Genomic DNA, 20,338 nt, shown 5'->3' with positions numbered 1-20,338 from the left:
TTTTCACATATATACTGTGTCTTTATTTCTTTAGACGTACAATGCATTTGTAGGCAAATAAAATTATGCACCGACTTGCTTAGCTATCTCAAGTCTCTGCTTAATACAAAACCGTGGGCAAGGCACCTGTGATTCAACCTATTGTGATCTTACTAAATCTAACTAGCAGTTGCACATGTTCAACTTTACTCCTGGGAGTGACGTGTAAAAGATACGCCCAGATAAAACTGCAAAATATTAAGATACAAAAAGAACAAAAACTAATTTCTTACCTTCGAGGTGATCATGTGTAACCAACCCCAGAGAAACCATAAAAGCAACTTTCTGTACAAAAATAAAACAAGAATGATGGTACGTAATAAAAGCTATGATAATTAATATATACTGCTCAATAAGAAATTTATGCCCTAACTTTCATTATTTTCTGAAGGGCAGCACTATTTCTAACAATATAGATCATTCTGCTCTGTCTACTCCTGCTCAATTTTGAGGAGACCACTGTCCTAGTAAACTACTTTTCCTCTTCAAAGTCCTTGACTTATGTGTATTTTGATCTTTCCCAGACCATTATTTAATTAATTCCCTCCACCAGGTTTGAGACCCAACTACAGAATCAAAATACTTACACAGAAGTCACAAATGACATCCATCCTTTGTGACTGTAGTCGAGGTAAACATTCCCCTCCTTGTCCTATTCAACCAGTCGGCAGCCTCACATGGCTGACTACCGTCCTCCTCCTCCAATATCTCCCCACTGTTATCCAGCTGGATGGGTCTGCTTGAACTTGGTTCCATTCTTACCAGAATACCACCTGAAATGCCTTGTCTTCACACTCCCAAACCTTTAACACAATGTCTCTCAAGAATCTATCCTTAGCTCTTCCCCCAGTTCTCATCTACGCAGCACCAAAGGCACAAATATTATTTTTCACACATATACAGGTAGCACCCCGCAATCCTCTCCACTACCTCTGTCAAAATTGGATTGCTCACCTGACAGTACTGAATGAGCAGGAATTTTCTCCAATTAAATATTGGGAAGAACTAAGCTATTATTTTCAACCCCCATCCAAACTCATGTCCCTAGCTACCAACCCTATCTCTCTCCACTGTAACTGTCTAAGATTAAGCTGGTCTGTTTGCAACCTCAAAATCACATTTGATTCAGGGATGACCTTGCCACCTTACCATCACACCACTTCCTGACAGAATCACCACTTCAGTAATACCCCCTGATTTCATCTGTCAACAAACTGGTTGCTGAAACTCTATCATTCCCTTATCACCTCTGGAGATTATTTCAATGTATTCCTGGCTGATCTCATATATCCTACCTTTTATAAATTTTAAATCATCTGCAAGTCCATATCTAACTCACAATAAGTCCAGTTCCCCTATCACCTGTACATGATTATCAACTCCAACTCCAGGTGACACAACATCTTACATTCAGAATTCTCATCCTGTTTTCAAATCTCCCCATGAGTTTGCTCTCTCTACAGCCCTGTATTCTCCTGGGATATCTTGATCCTTTAATTTCAGCCTCCTAAGTATTCACAAGTATAACTTGTTCATCAATGGTTGCTGCATCTTTTGTTGCCTCACCTTCAAGGTCTGGAATTTCCTCCCTACAAATCTCTGCCTTCCTAAATTGTTTTCCTTCTTTAAAGCACTCCTCAGACTTCAAATCTTTGGCAATCTCCTTAATATGGGTCGGCTTCATACTTAGCTTCGCTACAGTGCTACATCGAAGAGAAATTGCATTGCTGATCATGTATTTTAACAGATTTTGCCTGAACATCTTAATTTTTAAAATTAACTAACTAGCTCAGAGTTAAGACTTCATATTGGGAGAAGTGCTGTGAAATGCACTCACATTGAAATTCATACTCAAAATGAAGTGTGTACAGTGACCTCCAAGCATTTTAGTACATACTTCTTCAATTACTAAATTGCTATTGATGGATAATCAATAACCCTTCCACACTAAAGCTGTCCCACTATAAAAATGGTCAAAGTGCTGAAACAATGTTTCCAACAGATTCGTGAAAAATATCGACAATAAATTTATTTCTAGGAGCATTTTCCAATAGAACAGGATCAACCTTCTCCAGTGTTCCAACTCCTACTCTATCTCCCAAATCCAATTCCTGAAAATCTAATGGTTTCTTACAACAGCATGTCTGTATTTCACAGGATGTCCACCAGTTCTTCACTGGCTTCCCAATGTTCCAATCTTAATATCTCTCAATACATCAAATGCAATTCATTGTTTGAGCAGCTAAACTACTACTATATTCTGACTTCATATCATCAAGTGCCCAAGCAGGATCATAGAATCAAATAGCACAAACAGACTGAGTTGCCAATCTTGCCTGTATATAGTTTGTTTGAACGATCTATTAAGTCCCAACCCGAAATGCACAAAGAAGAGGTCCAGCTCACAACGTCAACTTTCCTGTTCCTCTGATGCTGCGTGGCCTGCTGTGTTCCTCCAGTTCCATTCTGTGTTATCTCCGACTCCAGCATCTACACTTCTTGCCATCTCTATTGACTCCTCCTGTTGTTCCCCCAAAGCGCAACACAATGTTTTCTTTTCCAACCATACAATATATCCAGTTCGCTTCATTGCTAATTCTGCTTCCACTATCCTTTCGGGCATTCTTAATAGTCCCAGTTGCTTTATACTAACATCTCAAATGTTTCACATGTTAACATTAACCAATAATCATTTATTTAAAAAGATATTGGCAATAATTTTAACAAACTGGGCACTAAATAGAAACTGCTTCAACAATATTAATATTACCTCTGGGTTCTCCTCTCTCTTGGGTTTAGGTGGAACTGGTGACGTGGGACTGCTGTCATTTGGTCTTTCTTCCCATTCCACCTGAAGTTTGATAGTCTAATGATAGAAAAGTAAACTCAGTTACTAAATATTTCAACAATATACATTCCACAAGCTTAAGCACATGCATACTTCAGATACATGAAGTTTTGGTTCAGATCATCTAAAATGGATCTTAGCTAAAATACAACAAATGAGAAAGCCAAATTTGAAGCAAATCCTATATGGGTTACCATGATGAAAGTACAAGTCGGTATTTTTTTTTCTAAAATACTGAAATCTGATATCTTATCACAAATAACGATTGTCTGTCAAATGTGTGTTGGTATCTTTCAGTAAAATAAATGGGCCATACTTTGCAGAGAAGGGGATAACAATTGTTAAACTGACAACTTCAGAATGTCAGACATATGCAGATTAATGCACAAATCCTTAAGATGCTGTCTGTCCTTGGGGATTCTGACACAGACTACTATGACCTCCTCACAGACAGAAATCACAAATTAGTAATAATTTCAAATTTCTTATTCCTTACCTGCCATTATTTCTTACATGTTACAATATGCTCAATCACATATAGCTGTTTTAAACAGCAATGTGATTAATAAAATTTGATGAACAACAAACTGATCTTAACTTTAAGTCATATATTTTGGGTATCCTTTGAAGCATTTATCAAACTATTTTAGCTTCTATTTCATCTTTTAATTTGTTGTGTGCAAAAACATTTTTAACAAGTGTTTTTAATTTTAGTATCTATTGAAGTCTTTCGATATGATTAGCTGCTTGAACAAACAGAAATCACTAGTTACTGTACACAATGTTCAGTAAGGAACACAGTTGCAGTGCAACTGAATAATAATAGAGGTAAAATTCCCACGAGAGATGAGTAAATCTCAGCAAGGCTTGCTCCAGCATGAATGGCAGGTGCTTTGCCACCGAATGTGAAATGTGGCCAGATTGAGCGGTCGACATTCTTGCTAGAAATCAAGAACAATCGTGACTACTTTATTATATTTGCTGTCATGAAGTAATTTTTCAGAAGTTAAAAAGAAGTCAAACAGCATTGTGTGATGAACCAGTAATTTTAACAGGCTGTTTTATCCTTTTTCTTTGAAGACAGGTTGCAAGGCAGAGGCGTCAAACTGGCTACTGAAGACCTATGAGTAAACAGCTTGGGATGCCTTGGTTTTTTGTTAAAAACCCCCTGATTTCTGGGTCTTGGTTTTTTTCAGTAACACCAGAAGATATTGGGGTCTCAAAAGTGATGCAAGTTTCATTCAATGCCCCTTGGCTGTTACACTCTCTGAATCTTCAATTTTTTCCCCTCCTCCCCTTGGGGTTCAGGTACATAGTTTCTTGGAAGTGGCATCATAGATAGACAGGGTGATAAAGGGAGCATTTGTCAGGCTTGCCTTCATTGGACACAGCATAGACTGGTCATCATGCTGTGGCAGTAGAGTGTACTTTTGGAGTACTGTGTGCAGTTCTGGTTGCCCTAATATAGGAAGATTATTATTAAATTGGAAAGGGTGCAGAAAAGATTTACAAAGGCGTTACCTGTACTAGAAGGTTTGAGTAATTGCAGAGGCTGGATAGGCTGGGACTTCCCCCACCCCTGGAGAGTAGTAGGTTGAGATGTGATCTCAGAGATTTTTAAAATCCTGACAGGCATTGAAAAGGTGAATAGTAAGTGTCTTTTTCCTAGGGCAGGGGAGTTCATCAACTAGACAGTATAATTTTAAGGAGAAATGAGAAAGATTTAAAAGGGACCAAGAGGGGGCGATGTTTTCCACAGACAGGGTGGCTGGTACATGAAATGAAGTGCCAGACGTAGTAGTAGATGCAGGTACAGCTACAACATTTGGAAAAGTCCATGAATAGGAAAGGTTTAGAGGGATATTGGCCAAATGCAAGCAAGTGAGACTAATTCAGTTTGAGAAACCTGGTCAGCAAGGATGAGCTGTATGACTCTGGAGGTGATTATGGGGGACAGTGGGATTACGGTCTTGGGATCAATGATCAGCTTTGATCATATTTAATGGTAGAGCAGACCTGAGGGGCAAACAATCTATTCTTGCTACCTTTGATGTTTCTACGTTTATGAAAAGCCATAGTAAGTTCCTATAGTACACTTCTAAACTGCACACTTTGCAATGTCAAAGGGAATAAAAGTTCAATGCTGTAGATGGAGGTAGTAATGAAGAGCAGGCTGTTCTGCACTGGCTGATATGGGGTTTCTTAAGTATTGTTGGTGCTGCATGCGTGCAGGGAGCAGGCTATCTCACTTCTGAGTTGTCTCTTTCAGATACAGGAAAGGCTTTTTCCACAGTTCACAATGACTTAGTTTTTCAAGGACATACAGTTGATTGCCAACTTGGTAACAAGGACAAATCACAGCTGGAATTCTACACCTTCTTTTCCCATGTTTGGATCAAAGTTGTAGGCACCAGTCAGGATCCTTTTGGTGAACAAGTACATTTTGACATCTATCACTTGTTGGTGATTTTAAAGTAGACTAATGGTTTTGATTTGTCCTGCTCATTATGAACAGGACATTCCGGGGCAACTCTACACTCTTCTCAAATAGATGCTAGTACTGTAGCTGCAATAAGGAACCGTTAGTTTTGGGGGATGTTCTTAAAATCGCCGCAGTTTGGATATTGTAGTGTTTTTGCTATATTCAGTGTGCACAGAATTTTTTTGACATCACAGATGAACTAAATTGGCTGAAGACACTTTGATTATGAGGCGGCGCTCATAAGAAAACCGAGATGGACCACTTACTTGACATTTCTGTCTTAAAATGGTTGCCAATGCTTCAATCTTGTTTTTTATACTTGTGTTGTGCACAATTACCAGAGGATGGTGTTATTCATTAAGCCTGCTGCTCCAATTAAAGTATTTCCATGCCCATCACCATGCACAACCACATATCGCTGGATTGCAGATATTGATCTGCTTGGCGAAGTAGTGCTTTGCTATATGTATAACACTGCTTCCATTATTTAGCCACGGGTGATCCTGATTCTAGTTTTACCAGGTTGCAGATTTCAGGTGCTACTCCTGGTTTGCTCTTCTACACTTCTCAATGAACCAGGATCAGTCCCCATGTTCAGTGATAATGGTTGAACAGGGGCTAAGCCAGGGCACGAGGTTATGCGGACAGCAGTCAAAGATAGCTGTTTGGCTCCTGACCCATTACAGTCTGAGACCAAATGTGGGCAAAGGAACTGAATGCCAAGGCTGAGCTGAATGTGACTGACTGTGGGAGCATTTGTCTGCGCGTAGCACTTGAGGTATCCAAAGTGTTGTTGGTTTCATGGATGCTCCATTCAGTTATGAGATACCAAGCCTGTTCTAAACCTAGCATGGTAACAGTGGCACACTACACAGTTACAGTGCCCTATGGGTGAAGACAGGCATTGCCTCACCAAAGACAATGGGATAGCTATAGTAACAGGCAGCTGTGTTTGGGAGAGATAAATTGGTGAGAAAAATGTCTTTCCCTCATGCTTGTTACCATAGCAACTGCCTTTGGCCTAGCGCAGCGCTTACATGCACAGGAATTAACCAGTTCAGCCAAAAATGTAGGTAACGTGGTTGGTGGCTCCTATCCAGAGTAATCTGTGTGCCCACGCTCCCTCAGTGGTTCTTTCAAGTTCAACACGGAAAGTGTATTGATTAACTAGCTCAGGGAGAATGCATCATTCAGGACACTTTATTGTCCACTTCTGACTGATGCCATGAGACTTTCATGACATCTATAGGTCAATGTTCAGGCCTCCCTGGGTTACGCCCTCTTGATTCTATAATACCTTGATGCCACAGTGCACAGGTCCATTCACTTAGCATGAATGCTGATGTGGGAGTCTTGGACATTTAAAGAAAAGATATGATTTTGCAGTGTCAGGTTGTTGCTTGACTAGTCTATGAGATGATGGCTATTCCAAATTAGGCACTAATTCACATGACAGTGAGGTGTTGGCATGACTTACTGGGCTGGGTGTGGTTCTGGCATGTCAGTTCATGAATTTCATTGAATTATTTTTGAAGGGATGACCAAAAAGGCAGATAGATGTTTTCGACATGGGCTTTAGCAAGGCTCTTGACAAGGTACCACGATAGGTTGCTGAGTTACATTAAATCTAATGGGATCCAGGAAGAACTCGCCAATTAGATACAAAATTGATTTGATGGTATAAGACAGAGGGTGGTGGTAGAAGGTGATAATGGGAACTGCAGATGCTGGAGAATCCAAGATAATAAAATGTGAGGCTGGATGAACACAGCAGGCCCAGCAGCATCTCAGGAACACGAAAGCTGACGTTTCGGGCCGAGACCCTTCATCACAGAGGGGGATGGGGTGAGGGTTCTGGAATAAATCGGGAGAGAGGGGGAGGTGGACTGAAGATGGAGAGAAAAGAAGATAGGTGGAGAGGAGAGTATAGGTGGGGAGGTAGGGAGGGGATAGGTCAGTCCAGGGAAGACAGACAGGTCAAGGAGGTGGGATGAGGTTAGCAGGTAGGAGATGGAGGTGCGGCTTGGGGTGGGAGGAAGGGATGGCTGAGAGGAAGAACAGGTTAGGGAGGCAGAGACAGGTTGGACTGGTTTTGGGATGCAGTGGGTGGAGGGGAAGAGCTGGGCTGGTTGTGTGGTGCGGTGGGGGGAGGGGACGAACTGGGCTGGTTTAGGGATGCAGTGGGGGAAGGGGAGATTTTGAAGCTGGTGAAGTCCACATTGATACCATTGGGCTGCAGGGTTCCCAAGCGGAATAGGAGTTGCTGTTCCTGCAACCTTCGGGTGGCATCCTTGTGGCACTGCCGAGAGGAGGCCACACCGGGTACAATGGATACAGTATACCACATTGGCAGATGTGCAGGTCAACCTCTGCTTAATATGGAAAGTCATCTTGGGGCCTGGGATAGGGGTGAGGGAGGTGGTGTGGGGGCAAGTGTAGCACTTCCTGCGGTTGCAGGGGAAGGTGCCAGGTGTGGTGGGGTTGGAGGGCAGTGTGGAGCGAACAATGGGGGTCACGGCGACAGTGGTCTCTCCGGAAAGCAGACAGGGGTGGGGATGGAAAAATGTCTTGGGTGGTGGGGTCGGATTGTAGATGGCGGAAGTGTTGGAGGATGATGCGTTGTATCCGGAGGTTGGTGGGGTGGTGTGTGAAAACGAGGGGGATCCTCTTTGGGTGGTTGTGGCGGGGTCGGGGTGTGAGGGATGTGTTGCGGGAAATGCGGGAGACGTAGACAAGGGCGTTCTCGACCACTGTGGGGGGGAAGTTGCGGTCTCTGAAGTAGTTGGACATCAGGGATGTGCGGGAGTGTAATGCCTCATCGTGGGAGCAGATGCGGCGGAGGCGGAGGAATTGGGAATAGGGGATGGAATTTTTGCAGGAGGGTGTGTGGGATGAGGTGTATTCTAGGTAGCTGTGGGCTTGAAATGGACATCAGTTACAAGCTGGTTGCCTGAGAGGTCCAGGAAGGTGAGGGATGTGCTGGAGATGGCCCAGGTGAACTGAAGGTTGGGGTGGAGGGTGTTGGTGAAGTGGATGAACTGTTCGAGCTCCTCTGGGGAGCAAGAGGCGGTGCCGATACAGTCATCAATGTAACAGAGGAAGAGGTGGGGTTTGGGACCTGCGTACGTGCTGAAGAGGGACTGTTCCACGTAACCTACAAAGAGGCAGGCATAGCTGGGGCCCATGCGGGTGCCCATGGCCACCCCCTTTGTCTGTAGGAAGTGGGAGGAATCGAAAGAGAAGTTGTTGAGGGTGAGGACGAGTTCGGCTAGGTGGATGAGGGTGTCGGTGGAGGGGGACTGGTCAGGCCTGTGGGACAAGAAGGAGCGGAGGGCCTTGAGGCCATCTGCATGCGGAATACAGGTGTATGGGGACTGGACGTCCATGGTGAAAATGAGGTGTTGGGGGCCAGTGAATTGGAAGTCCTGGAGGAGGTGGAGGGCGTGGGTGGTGTCACGGACATAGGTAGGGAGTTCCTGGACCAAAGGGGAGAAAATGGAGTCCAGATAGGTGGAGCTGAGTTCAGTGGGGCAGGAACAGGCTGAGACAATGGGTCGACCAAGGCAGGCAGGTTTGTGGAATTTGGGAAGGAGATAGAAACGGGCCGTGCGGGATTGGGGAACAATGAGGTTGGAGGCTGTGGGTGGGAGGTCCCGTGAGGTGATGAGATCATGAATGGTGTTGGAGATGATGGTTTGGTGCTCCGGTGTGGGGTCATGATCGAGGGGGCGGTAGGAGGTGGTGTCGGAGAGTTGGCGTTTGGCCTCGGTGATGTAGAGGTCAGTGCACCATACTACCACTGCACCACCCTTGTCTGCGGGTTTGATTGTGAGGTTGGGGTTGGAGCGGAGGGCTGCCTGTTCTGCAGGGGAGAGGTTGGAGTGGGTGAGAGGGGTGGAGAGGTTGAGGCGGTTAATGTCTCGATGGCAGTTGGAGATGAAGAGGTCGAGGGAAGGTAGGAGGCCTGGGGGTGGTGTCCAGGAGGAGGACTTGTGTTGGAAGCGGGAGAAGGGGTCAGTGGAGGGAGGGTTAGGTTCCCGGTTGAAGAAGTAGGCATGGAGGTGAAGGCGGCGGGAAAACTGTTCTATGTCCAACCGTGACTGGTATTCGTTGGTGTGTGGTTGTAGGGGGACAAAGGTGAGCCCCTTGCTTAGGACTGACCGTTCGTCCTCAGTCAGTGGAAGGTCTGGGGGGGGATGGTGAAGATGCGGCAGGGTTCAGTGTGCCTGTCTTCTCTGGGATTGCTGGCTGTAGGCGGAGCGATAAGGTCGTTGGCCATGGGCGGGGTTCCGTTGGCAGTTAGAGGAGCAGGGTGGTCAGGAGCAGCTGCGGTGAGGGTGGGTGTGAGAGGGTGGTAGAAGGTTGTTTTTCAAAATGGAGGCCTGTGACCAGCAGTGTGCCACGGGGATCAGTATTGGGTCCACTGTTGTTCGTCATTTACATAAATAGTTTAGATAAGAACTTAGAAGGTACGGTTAGTAAGTTTGTGGATAACACCAAGATTGGTGGTATAGTGGACAGTGAAGACGGTGATCTGGGAATGCAGCTGGATCTTGATCAACTGGGCATGTGAGTTGAGGAATGGCAGCTGGAGCTTAATTAGATAAATGCAAAGAGTTGCATTTTGTTAAGGCAGGTCTTATGTAAGAGTATAAGACATGGGAGTGGAAGGAAGGCCATTTGGCCTATCGAGTCCACTCCACCATTTAATCATGGCTGATGGGCATTTCAACTCCACTTACCTGCAGTCTCTGCATAGCCCTTAATTCCTTGCGAGATCAAGAAATTATCAAACTCTGCCTCAAAGACATTTCATGTCCTGGCCTTCACTGTGCTCCGTGGCAATGAATTCCACAGGCCCACCACTCTCTGGCTGAAGAAATGTCTCCTCATTTCCATTTTAAATTAATCCCCTCTAATTCTAAGGCTGCGCCCACAGGTCCTAGTCTCCTCGCCTAACTGAAAATCTCCCAGCAACCACCCTTTCTAAGCCATGCATTATCTTGTATGTTTCTATTAGACCTCCCCTCAACCTTCTAAACTCTAATGAATACAATCCCAGGATCCTCAGCCGTTCATCATATGTCAGGCCTACCATTCCAGGGATCATCAGTGTGAATCTCTGCTGGACACGCTCCAGCACCAGTCATGTCCTTCCTGAGGTGAGGGGCCCAAAATTGGATGCAGTATTCTAAATGGGGCCTGACTAGAGCTTTATAAAGTCTCAAAAGCACATCGCTGCTTTTATATTCCAATCCTCTTGAGATTAACGACAACGTTACATTTTCTTTCTTAATCACGGACTAAACCTGCAAGTTAACCTTTAGAGAATCCTGGACTAGCACTCCCTTTGTACTTCGGCTTTATGAATTTTCTCACCATTTAGAAAATAGTCCATGTCTGTATTCTTTTTTCCAAAGTGCAAAACCTCGCATTTGCTCACGTTGAATTTCTTCAGCCATTTCCTGGACCACTCTCCTAAACTGTTCAAATCTTTCTGCAGCCTTCCCACCTGTAGGGCTCTGAGGAGTGTTATAGATCAAAGAAATCCAGGGGCACAGGTTCATAGTACCTTGAAAATGGAGTTACAGGTAGACAGGGCGGTGAAGCAAGCTTTCGGCATGGTAGCTTTCATCAGTCAGAGCACTGAGTATAGCAGATGGGATACTCTTGGTGCAGCTGGACGAGACATTGCTGAGGCCACATTTAGAGTACTGCATGCAGCTCTGGTTGCCCTACTGTAGGAAGGCTATTACTAAACTAGAAAGAGTGCAGAAAATATTTACTAGGGTACTACTTGGACTGGAAGGTTTGAGTTATAAAGTGAGTTTGGATAGACTGGAACTTTTTCCATTGGAGTGTAGGAGACTGAGGGACAACCTTATTGAGGTATATAAATTTGTTAGAGACATAGACAAAGGTAGATAGCCAACAGCTTCTCCCCGTAGTCGTGGTGGTGATGGTGTTGGGGGCCGGGGGCTGAAACTAGAGGCATAGGATTAAGGTGAGAGGGGTGAGATACAAAAGAGTCCAGAGGACGGTGAGCAATCTGAAACAGCCTGCCAGAGGCAGTGCTGGAAGCAAATATAATTATCTAATTTAAGAAACATTTAGTCAGGTACATGGATGGGTTAGGTATGGAGGGACAAATGGAACTTTAAATTGTGAAAACTGAACGGGATGGGCAAGTTGGGCCGAAGGGCCCATTTCCATGCTGTGGACCTCTATGGCTCTGTCTGCTTCCCAGATCAATTGGTGGTGTGCCTATCTTGATTCTCGCGCGTCCTGTGGCATTTTGGCATGACTGAGGGGCTTGCTAAGCTACTTCAAAGGACAAGTAAAAGACATTGCTTTGCTTCTGGAGGCACACACAGGCCAGAGCAGGATACCAGACTTTCTTCCTTATGTATTATTAATGAGGCAGATAAGTTTTATGACAATCCATTGGTTTCACGGTAAGCATTTTTTGATTCCAGATTAGCTGCTGCGACAACAGATTATTACAGTAGCCCTCTGGATTACAGCCCCAACAATTTAACCAATATATACATATTTATACTCAAGAAATATATATGTTGTAACAGCACGAAATTTGAAGTTTGAGTGGTTCAATGTCACAACTATTCAAAACCAACACTTTAAAACATTTCCCCAAATATTTCTTATTGTCTAAGTTCTAATGTCATAGACAAAAATATTTAATCAATGACCATACATGGATTTGAATACACAACTGAACGCTGTAAAGGTCTTGTGACACAGTGGTACTGTCCCCACCTGAGTCAAAAGATCCTGGTTCAAGTACCCACCTGCCCCAGATGTATATCACACCAGTCCGACTACATTTATTAAAATAACTAGGTCAATGCAGTAAAGATTATTTTTACTGAGATACAAGCCTGTGCCGGTTTTGTGAATGAAAAATACTGAGGCATTAGTACCTTATTCTCCAGATTTGCTTTGCTGAGCTTCAGCTGTTGGGGGCCAACCACTTTAGGACTCGGGGTTGCTATGACAATGCTTGTCAGCTGTGCAGTTGGTAAAGTTTTGGTGACAGCAGTTGGTTGTCCATTCATAATTCTAGCCTGATGTATGGAATTTGCAGCTGATGGTTGAGAAGCGGGCGTGAATTTTGTCAGCATCACAGGTCGCTGGATTAGTTGCGAAGTCGTAAACACAGGTGCGGGTGCAATAGGAATACTATTTGGCATCACTGGTTTCGGACGAACCTGAGAATTTAGGTTGCAATGAGCAATTTAGCATGTTACAAAATAAACTGGTTGTCCTCCCGTACCCCAAATATCATCAGTGTTTTCTGAAGCTGACAACTACCCAAGTCCTCTTGTCCAGAACTGGCTGGTCCAGTATCATCCAAGTAATAACTCTATTTGTGGGCCCAGGCAATGACATCATATTGAGTTTCACAGCCAAGGCCTACCACAACTCAAACCATTCCATTGCTTGGCTCATTCCTAATGCCACAGTTACACTTTCTGAACACAGCAAAGGATAGTGACAGCTGAAACCGCAGACAACACTGTCCTTCTTTTACTGTAAAAATAGAGACCAATTAGATCACTCTTACAACAGCTTTTAATAAATGTAACTAGTTTAGTTAAGGCTGCAGATTGAACCAGAGGTCTTTCTAGTAAAAATGGCTGAGTGTCAGACAGATGTATTTACCAACTGATCTTCACAAACTAAACAGTGATTCTTTCAAAAACTGTACTGCTTACATTCACTATGAATAAACATATGCAATGTTCAATTACGGTTTCAGTTTCCCAAGCCTTAAAGCATTCTAAAATTAAGTTCTTTACAAGAGCAGCATCTCAACATGAGGACCAATGAGGACCAAGTAAAATTGGTTGAATACCTACCATGTACACAGTATTTTCAAAAATTTATATTCGTCACCTTGCCCTATTCCTCTTCTGAAGGGACTAACTCATTTGGATTATGGTTTCACATATGCCAACAGCCAAACTGTAATTCACCAGGGGACCAAATTTCACTTGTGAACCTATGCAGACATCAGAATATCTAGCCATGTAAAGCATCATAGCTGAACTCATCATCATCATCTGGCAGCATTTTTCAGCAAGCAAATCCCCTTTCATCTGGTCACTGTCCTGAAACACAACAGTCTTTCTATCCACACTGATGTTGTCAAATTTACTGAGTATATCTAGCACCTTCTGTTTCTATTTCCTATTAACCATCCACAATATTTTTCCCCCACACAACAGCACACAGGATTGAGTCACTTCTCCGATATTTCCCTCTTCAGCTCATATGCAAGAGTTATTTCAAGTTATATTCCAAATACTTCTCACGAATAGCAGCATTATGTAAACCCTGACTATACAGCTGCGGCAAGATCAGAACTGAGATTTAATTCTGGATTAATACCTACATACCAATCTTTTTTGGTATAAAACTCTTGACAGAATGGTAGATTTGGTCGTTCCTCTTCCCATATTTTCATTTGTATGTGAGTAAAGATTAAAAACAAAAGAAATGGTAAATTTCTCCTAAATACCACATCATACGCTTGGAATATGGCCCTTGGCCTAACCAGTATCGCTGAAATACAGGTATGAAACATCAAATTTGGCACACTGACATACTACATAGAGTCATGTCTATTTAATGTTTCAGTCGACAACTCAGCATTAATTCTGCATTTTGAATGTGCAACCACTAATAATAGCAGCCTTTCTATAACCCTTATTTACCTGTGGTAAGAGCGTTGGGCGTTGAGTCAGTCTAGGTGGAGGAATGAACTGAGGAACCTTGATTGGTGGGGAACTTGTAGACTGCACCTGCTGATTTTGAACACATTCATCTCTTACACACTACTTTCATAGAAATCCTTCATATCAAGAATAAATCCCTGGATACATACATGCTAGTACTACCTGTGTTTGCAACCAAGATTCCAGAAAGTCAATGTGCTTTCTTTTCTGAACTGTAAAACCACAAACTTTCCAAACTATGAGAAGCATTTATTTAATAAATAGAGAAAAATACAAAGACTAATGTAAGAAATAAAAATAAGTACTTCACAATTCAATAATATGTGATTCCAATCTTCAGTCGGTGGATTATAGCCAAACTCCAGAGACCTGGCACTTCAGTCCATTAGCAAAGGCAAACTGCACAGTGCAGTGCCATCTTTCAAATGATGTCTGCCTGCTCTCACAGTAGATTTCAATGAACTATTCAAAGAATGACAGGAAGTTCTCCCAAGTGTCCTGAGTAATATTTAATATTTGGTCACTGACAGTTTATATGATCTTTAACACAAATGACTGCTACACTTCCAGCATTACAAATGCCAAATATTATGTGTCATTGGCCGTGATGTGCTTCAAAATTGTTGAAGGTCGTGAAAGGAACAGTATAAATACACGCACTTTCATTTATAGTTAAACCACAACCATGTCACACAATATAGAATACACTCATTCGATCTAGGTGGAGTATACAGTGTTCAGTGGTACAGTGGTACTCTGAACCATAACAGTTAAGGAAGGGTGTGAATGCACTGGTGAGGATACAGAAAATAACTTAGTAGGACTGTTCCAGGAGCGAATAATTACAGTTGAGTGGATACACCAAAGAGGCTAGGGTTAATTCTCCATTGTTGTAAGAATAACAAGAGCAGATTTGATGAAAGTGCTTAAAATCACCACGGGCTTAGTTAAAGCAATCAAAAATACTTTGTCTCAAATCGTTAAAGGGTCAATAGCCAGAGGTAGCATGAAGAAAATATCTCTTTGGTAGTTAGGATTTGGAATGCATTACCTGATACATTGGTAGGTACAGATTCAATAGCAGCCTTCAAAAGGGAATTAAGTAACATTTTAGGACAAACTCGACAAACAGCCTGAATGGCCTCTATCTCTTGCTCTCTCTCTCTCTCTCTCTCTCTCTGTCATGCAATTTTGAGATGCTTCAGTGACAAATATGAGTTTCAAAGTCAGGACTAGTAATTTTACAGTCAGCAAATGACTTCCAGCACCAACCAAGTTTTAAATTTCCTTTTCATCATTTAAAAAAAATTTAATCCCATGTCATTATTTTGTCTTTTACTTGTCTTGTTAGGTATCTATACTCATTTTATTCTTCTAATTCAAATGTATTTTACTTCTCTCTAGGTCTGTTTATATGGGACACTTTTTAACAGAATATTTTTTGAATAGTTTTGAAATTAAATCCTGAAATATGCAAGGTACTAAAAAAAATGAAGTTAAAAACTACAACAGTCTAGATGTCGCAGCTATAATGATGGTAACATGGAATGCATTTCTCTTCATCCTTCATTGCAATTGACTGTAACTTGCAGCACTTGACATCCACAGATAAGTGGAGAAGTTCAGAATTCCTAAGGTTCTATCAGTGACGACTCACTCTTCACACTGCTCAAGTCCTTGCAGGAATCAGAAATCTCTGGCCCAGATTTTTGGGCTCAGTGGCTAAGCAACAGCACTTGCCACTGACTGAAAAAAGCTGCCCACTGACAGCGATCTCTGTGGCACTGTGTTCCTCTTTTCCAAGGTTGGATCAAATATCAAGGGGATATTTTGCATGCAGCAGTAGACAGTTTCAGTGGAGCAATTATACAAAACAGAGTTTTGCTACAAAATTTGAGATCCCGAATTGATGTAAACACTCAAATTTTACTTTTTATCGCTATGAAATCCCTTAATGTTATGCCCTGCTGAATGGGCTGTAACTCAGTTTCAAATGGTATACTAAGAAATAATTATTTCCGAATAACCGCTCTGTCCCTGAAAACTAAGTCGACAGTTGTGAAATGTAAAATTTCTCCATTTCCAGTAAAAAACCTCATTACGTTTTTAAAGTAGAACAAAAAAAACTTTATTATTTAGCTTCTGCCTTAATGCTGATCTTTATTTTGCTACATTATAACTATTCAAAATGATTGATAAAATCCACTTGTTAATTTGTGGTGTGAGAATTTATAATTGATTGGCGTTGATGACATCCTTGTCACTGCTAGAGATCAATTCTAGTTGATGTCCGAATTAAGTTCATATTAGGAAAAGTGAAGTCCATGGTCTTTGTGGGCAGCTTTTTCCTGAGGTCAGCAGTGAGTGCTGCGACTTCATGGGTGACATCAAAACCTACATGATCAATTTGAATTCATGACAACTGGTGAAACTGTCAACTCACAAATAAAAGGTGCTGTCAAAAATCAATTTCTGGGCATTTCCCAATTATTTGACCACAAAAGGATAGGAAGAAAGTTTGTTTTGTTTCTTATTTGTTTAAGACATTAAATCACAAAATTGGAAATGATTTCATGCCCCGTGTTATGGGCAAGCACATTCAAATATCAGAAAACAAATCTAGCGAATTGACTTTTTCGGAAATGGTATCTCATTTTAGAATAAATTCTTCAATTAACCTGGACAATATAGTTGTAAAATAACTAAGGTAAAAGAAAATATGGGACCAGAGAAATATTTTAAACTCAGACAAATTCAAGAGTTATTAAAAATAAAGGTTTGAACTGCCAGACAGGAACGCAGTGGTCCTAGTCACAGCAAGCAGGTTACAGCAACAAAAACAGAGCTTACAACACCTAATCCAAAAAAGAGCTGGAAAAATAATTAATTAGAAGCAAAGCTAATACCTACTATAAAACAGAAGCAATGATTTTAAGAATAAGTGACTGAAAAGATGCCAACTTTTCACAGCTCATTAGTGAGAGTATATTGTTATAATTCACACAAACGCACACTCTGAATCAAAGCCTTGACTTATATTCAATATTCCTCTCCTGTCCCAAGTATTATCCTGTCTTTTTGTTATAAAACATGTGAATGTTATATTTCCATCCTCCTTGTGACAAAAGGAATGATTTCAGTACTGGCTCTGAGTGGGCAGCAAGTGTCTGTACTATGATGCAGAAAGCATCATAATTATGAGACAGGCTGGAGAGATCAGCAGGGTATTTGCCATTTTTGCATAGCTTCACCAGATAAAATTGATCAGACTACATGGAAGGAACAGAAAGGTGGGCAATGTTTCACTTAATAGTAATTACGCAGTTTGTTTTACATCACTTGAATTAGTTGTGAATCAGGGTTAACTTTGTCCTTTTACATTATTTGTCAAAAATTCCTTCATGTCAATGACTGTCCATGGATGACATCAAGGCATTGTACACTATAGTTTTCTTCTCTTCAAAACCAGAGTCCGTGGGCAGACAAAGGGAAGAGGAAAAGAAATTCCAAGGACAATTTGAAGAAACACTTTTTTTTTTAAAAACAGCAGTCTCGAATATAATCCACAAGTCTGTCATTGTAAAAGATCCTTAGTGAGCAGTAAGCTTGAACAGTTACAATTCAAGTGCAAGTTCGTTCACAGGTATAGCACATAACTATGTAACATTTCAGCAACCCAACGGAAGACAGCAGTAAAAGGATGTCCTCTGTGAAAGCCAAAATTTTGGAGCATGCAGGTGGGGAGTTGGTGGTTCGGAAAAAAAGGGAGATTGCTCTTTTGAGGCTGGGTTCAAGATGATTTGATTGGATAATGCTACTCATACGATCTATAATTGGCAATAGATCCAAAAAGCAAACACATCATTGCTAAAATTTAACTAATTAACCCACTGTATAAAATTAACTCTCAAAAATGTATGACCGATTCTTAAGGGGTAGAGTACAACAAAGACTGAGGAAACTCATTAAAAGAAAAGATAGCATTTTGAAGTTTTTCTTACCAACTGTACAGCTGATTTTGGCATTATTCGCACAGCGTCTGTCCCTAGAGTTGTCAATTTGTTGGTGATCTGAAGGTTGATGGGTGCGCTTTGTGACTCCGCATTAACCACTGATTTCTGAGGATTGCTTAGAGCCGTTACCATGGCAATGGTAGGTCTTGGTGTAACGGCCGAGGCAGACATGGCATGCGCTGTTTTTAGTAGAGAAAGTGGAATCTGATTTGTGGTAACAACTGAGGCGTCAGTTATTGCTTTCTGTGAATTAAAGTACACAAAAATTGAGATTACATTTTATTTGTTACAAAAAAAACAGACATATGGAAATATTTCAGCCTTATGTATTTACAACCTGTATTTTAAATCAGATGTTTCAGGATTTTTTCTTGCAACGCTAAAGAAAACCTCAAGAAGAATAAACATGTTCAGCACGATAATGCTACAAAAATTGTGAGTTTGTACAGAGAACATGAGTTCTATGGGTAGCACCTGTAGAATCATTAAGGTACTCATTTTAGGAAAACATTAAATGTTCAACATCCATTGTGTTCAACCTATCCTAAATTGGTTGCATCCCAATTATTTAAATATATTAGCATAAGTTTTCAGGGTAGAAATCACAAGCACTGATGTACAATTGCTCACAAGCAATTGAATCAACCAACACATCTAGCCCACTATTTACAGTCAAAGATAAGCAGTCTCACCAATATGGAATGATGCCAACTTTTCACCGTAATGTGGCATCCAAAGTAAGCCTGAAACATGATCGAGTAGGAAATGCACTTTCAGAGAATCTTCAGTCTAAGTTATTTGTTTAAACATCAGTACCAAGTTTTGGTGGAATACAAGAAAAATAAATGTTGGTACAACTCATCTTTTTATATCACCTATTCATCTCTATCAGTACAACTTGCAATTACAAACATTACTGCAATCATTGAAGAACCATAAAAATCAGAATGTCATGAGCACATTAAATCCTCAACTTTTGCCAGATTTGACATGGGAATTAAAGAGAGATATAGAAGGAAACTTCCCACACCCTTACTTGCTAACTAGATGATCATTCAAATGTACTTCAAGAAAATCCATTACTTTGTCTTTAGACAGTTGCATCGTTCCGGTGAATGGAAGAACATCATTTTAAAATACATGCACTTTGAAGTTATTTTGCAATATAAACGTCAACTGGAACGAACAATGGTGATAGTCCATGTGAGCTGAATTTTTAAATGTTTTATTACAGTGATTCAGAAGGAGTCTATCATATCTTGATTTAAGTTCAGTTATTAAGATCTTTACTCAGATTCTGAGGACTTGCAAACTTACTTTTTTTTCCAACACACTGAGTACTCTAATTTTGGGTCAGGGTCAGAGAGTCAAACTGCATCAAAACGAACCCTTCGATTCAACTCATCTCTGCCAGCCAAGTTTCCCAAACTGAACTAGTCCAGTTTACCTGTGTTTGGCCCATTTCCCTATAAAACTTTCATATTCACGTACCTACCAAAATGTATTTTAAATGTTGTGACTGTACTTGCATCACCCACCTCCTCTGGCAGTTCATTCCACATGTAAACCACCACTGTGCAAAAATGCCTCTCAGGTCCCTTTAAAATCTTTTTCCTCTCAGCTTAAAAATATGCCCCCTAGTTTTGAACTCCCTCACCCTATGGAAAAGACCTTTGCTATTCACCTTATCTACGCCTCTCACGATTTTATAAATCTCTATCAGGTCACTCCTCAGCGTCCATGTGAACTATGCTCCAGTGAAAAACGTTCCAGCCTGTCCAGTCTCTCCTTTGTTACATCACAGAGAAGGATTACTACATTGCTTTTTAAAATTTGCAAAACATAGATGTGTCAAAGTATGGGTCAATGAGCTTTGCCAGAAAATCAATTAAGCATGCCCATACTGACAACAGATACAGATTAGTACTCTTTTACTAACCATTGATTTCTGTGATACATTTCAAAGGATCAAATTGCAGTAGTTACATCCAGAAACATGCTTGCCATTTAGTCCAGGATTTATGTTCGACATACATCTTCGTACATCATTCTTTACCCAATTCCAACGTAGCCTTCACTTCCTTCATCTCGCACATATTTATTCAATTTCCATTAATGCATCTATTCTACATGTCTCAACACTTCTTTTATTAACTCCTCTAAAAACCAGAAGGCAATGACATAATAAATGAGGCAG

General features: G+C 41.4%; 1 protein-coding gene across 1 annotated transcript in view; it reads right to left on the bottom strand.

The window, feature by feature from the left end:
• phf21ab (PHD finger protein 21Ab) overlaps positions 1–18,384 on the bottom strand; it is a gene marked incomplete at its 5' end in the record, with an annotated part of 69,998 nt that extends 51,614 nt beyond the window's left edge. The window contains 5 exons of the mRNA XM_059651879.1: positions 273–324; positions 2,810–2,905; positions 12,311–12,598; positions 14,108–14,197; positions 18,130–18,384. Of these exons, the coding sequence (XP_059507862.1) occupies positions 273–324; positions 2,810–2,905; positions 12,311–12,598; positions 14,108–14,197; positions 18,130–18,384 (781 nt within the window). The remainder of the gene's footprint in view (positions 1–272; positions 325–2,809; positions 2,906–12,310; positions 12,599–14,107; positions 14,198–18,129) is intronic.
• Between the last annotated feature and the right edge of the window lie 1,954 nt (positions 18,385–20,338).

This window comes from Stegostoma tigrinum, chromosome 17 (assembly GCF_030684315.1).
Source record: "Stegostoma tigrinum isolate sSteTig4 chromosome 17, sSteTig4.hap1, whole genome shotgun sequence".
Classification (NCBI taxonomy): Eukaryota; Metazoa; Chordata; class Chondrichthyes; order Orectolobiformes; family Stegostomatidae; genus Stegostoma; species Stegostoma tigrinum.
Note: the sequence above shows the minus strand (reverse complement) of the source record. Positions and strands in the feature narration are given on the sequence as shown.